Raw genomic sequence first — 2,263 nt, 5'->3', positions numbered from 1 at the left:
AATAGTAACCAGAATTTTTTTGGTGGACAACCCGTGAATGGTTCCTCCGTGGATTTCCGACCGCTGTCCCTGGAGGAGAACATGATGTTCAATGGACGGAGACAACAAGTCGAAAATGCCTTCCAAAGTCTCTCTGCAATGCCAGAATATTCTGGAAAGTCGATTGAGGTTTGAATGTTAGCTAAAGCATTTGTTTTAGGAAATTAGATATGAGGATTATGCTGCAAATAGACAAAAGTGTGGAGGAAGTGGTTGTTGTGTTGAGGGAGATATTGTAGGCACGAGTTTTTTTGGGACTCAGGGAATTGGGCAGAACACGGGGATTAATAATTTTGGGACTACTCCCAATTCCTTTCCTGGCACGTCTGGTATAGGAAATAATTTTGGAATATCTACTTCTGGAATTGGGACTAACAGTGCATTTGGTCAGCAGAATACTGCATTTAGTGGATTTAACCAGCAACAGAATACTGCATTTGGTGGTCAAAATAGTGGATTGGGGCAGCAGAATAATAACTTTGGTGGATTTAATCAACAGCAGAATAATATCGGATTTAGTGGACAGAAGACTAATTCCTTATTTGGTGGACAGACTGGGGGGTTTACCCAGCAACAGAATACTGGATTTAGTGGACAAACTAATAATGCATTTGGCCAACAGCCCAATAATTCTTTCGGAGTAACAACATCTGGATTCAATACACAGTCTAATAATTCTTTTGGAGTAACAAACTCCGGATTTAATCAACAACCAGCTAATCCTTTTGGAGGAACATCCTCTACATTTAATCAACAGCCAGCTAATCCTTTTGGTGGAACAAACTCTGGATTTAATCAGCAGTCCAATAATCCATTTGGAGGAACAAACCCAGGATTTAATCAACAACCCAATAATGCTTTGGGGGGAACAAACACGGGATTCAATACACAGTCGAATAATCCATTTGGAGGAACAAACTCGGGATTCAATCAGCAGCCCAATAATCCATTTGGAGGATCAAACTCTGGATTCAATCAACAGCCAGCTAATCCTTTTGGAGGAACATCTTCTACATTCAATCAACAGCCAGCTAATCCTTTTGGTGGAACAAACTCCGGATTCACTACACAGTCCAACAATACTTTGGGAGGAACAAACTCTGGATTCAATCAACAAACAAATAATCCATTTGGGGGAACAAATTCTGCATTTAATCAACAGCAGACCAATAATCCATTCGGAGGAACAACCACGGGAATTGGACAGCAGACCAATAATCCTTTTGGAGGGACAACTCCTGGACTTGGACAACAAACTAATACAACCTTTGGTCAGACGAATACTAACTTTGGACAGCCTAATCCCTTTGGTGGACAAACGGGGACTAATCCCTTCAGCACACAAAACAGTATTCGTTTGTCTATTTATTTATAGCCAACTTTGGGACGACATCTACACCTGGGACTGGTTAATAAATTATGGTTAACATTAATTAGGGTTCAATTCAGGCGGCAACAATAACCCATTCACCACCAACAATACATTAGTAACTCCCCCCACCCAACAACCGACCCCCCAACGTAAGAGGACATGACTAATCCATTCTAGAAATGAGTGTATATCCCCCTGAAATGCGGGAGAAGTTGGAGGCTATTGACTCTGTGGTCAATTTGAATTCTACGACCGATTTGTCCAGAGACTTGCTGACACACATTGTGTGTTCCCCCTACCCACGTTTTAACAAGAATCCGGCCAAGCCAATAATCCGTCCACCCACCGACTTGAATAAATCTGTATTCCTTTAGTCATATTTCAGGTACAGAAAGTGGATGTTAAAAAGCCATACAAATTCGATTCGGAAAGATATAGTCTCCGAAGGTCGTGGCAGAGTCTCAGTCGATCTGTTTGCTCGTTATTATTTATCTTTATAGACATGTGTGTATTCCCCCAAGGACTTGTACGTTCGATCGCTGGATTGTTCGACTAATTATGTCCCACAAAAGACAATCCATTCCCCGGCGAGGAGTACTAGAAATACCACATCGAAGAGCAATCCTACTTTGTCTTCAAGGCCAGTGAGGAAAGTCCCTGTGAAGAGCAGTCCTCAGTTGAGTTTGAGAATCAAATCCCTCAAGACATCCCTACTCAATCGAATTCCCCTCGAAGTCATTTCGACGAATATTCCAGACTCACCTCAGTCGACCAAACCAGCCAAGAATGAGAAAGTGGATGTTGCAAGAAAGATAATCGATGATGCGATAAAGGAAATACCATCGACCAATG

The 2,263-nt window shown here is 41.8% G+C and overlaps 1 protein-coding gene across 1 annotated transcript; it reads left to right on the top strand.

Annotated features, from left to right (window-relative positions):
• Positions 1 to 256: 256 nt before the first annotated feature.
• LOC115228543 (nucleoporin nup189-like) lies at positions 257 to 1,414 on the top strand (the record flags this gene model as incomplete). Its single annotated transcript, XM_029799114.1, has 1 exon — positions 257 to 1,414. A coding segment is annotated over one exon (1,158 nt), but the record flags the coding sequence as incomplete, so codon positions are not given.
• Between the last annotated feature and the right edge of the window lie 849 nt (positions 1,415 to 2,263).

This window comes from Octopus sinensis, unplaced genomic scaffold, assembly GCF_006345805.1.
Source record: "Octopus sinensis unplaced genomic scaffold, ASM634580v1 Contig10815, whole genome shotgun sequence".
NCBI classification, from domain to species: Eukaryota; Metazoa; Mollusca; class Cephalopoda; order Octopoda; family Octopodidae; genus Octopus; species Octopus sinensis.
Note: the sequence above shows the minus strand (reverse complement) of the source record. Positions and strands in the feature narration are given on the sequence as shown.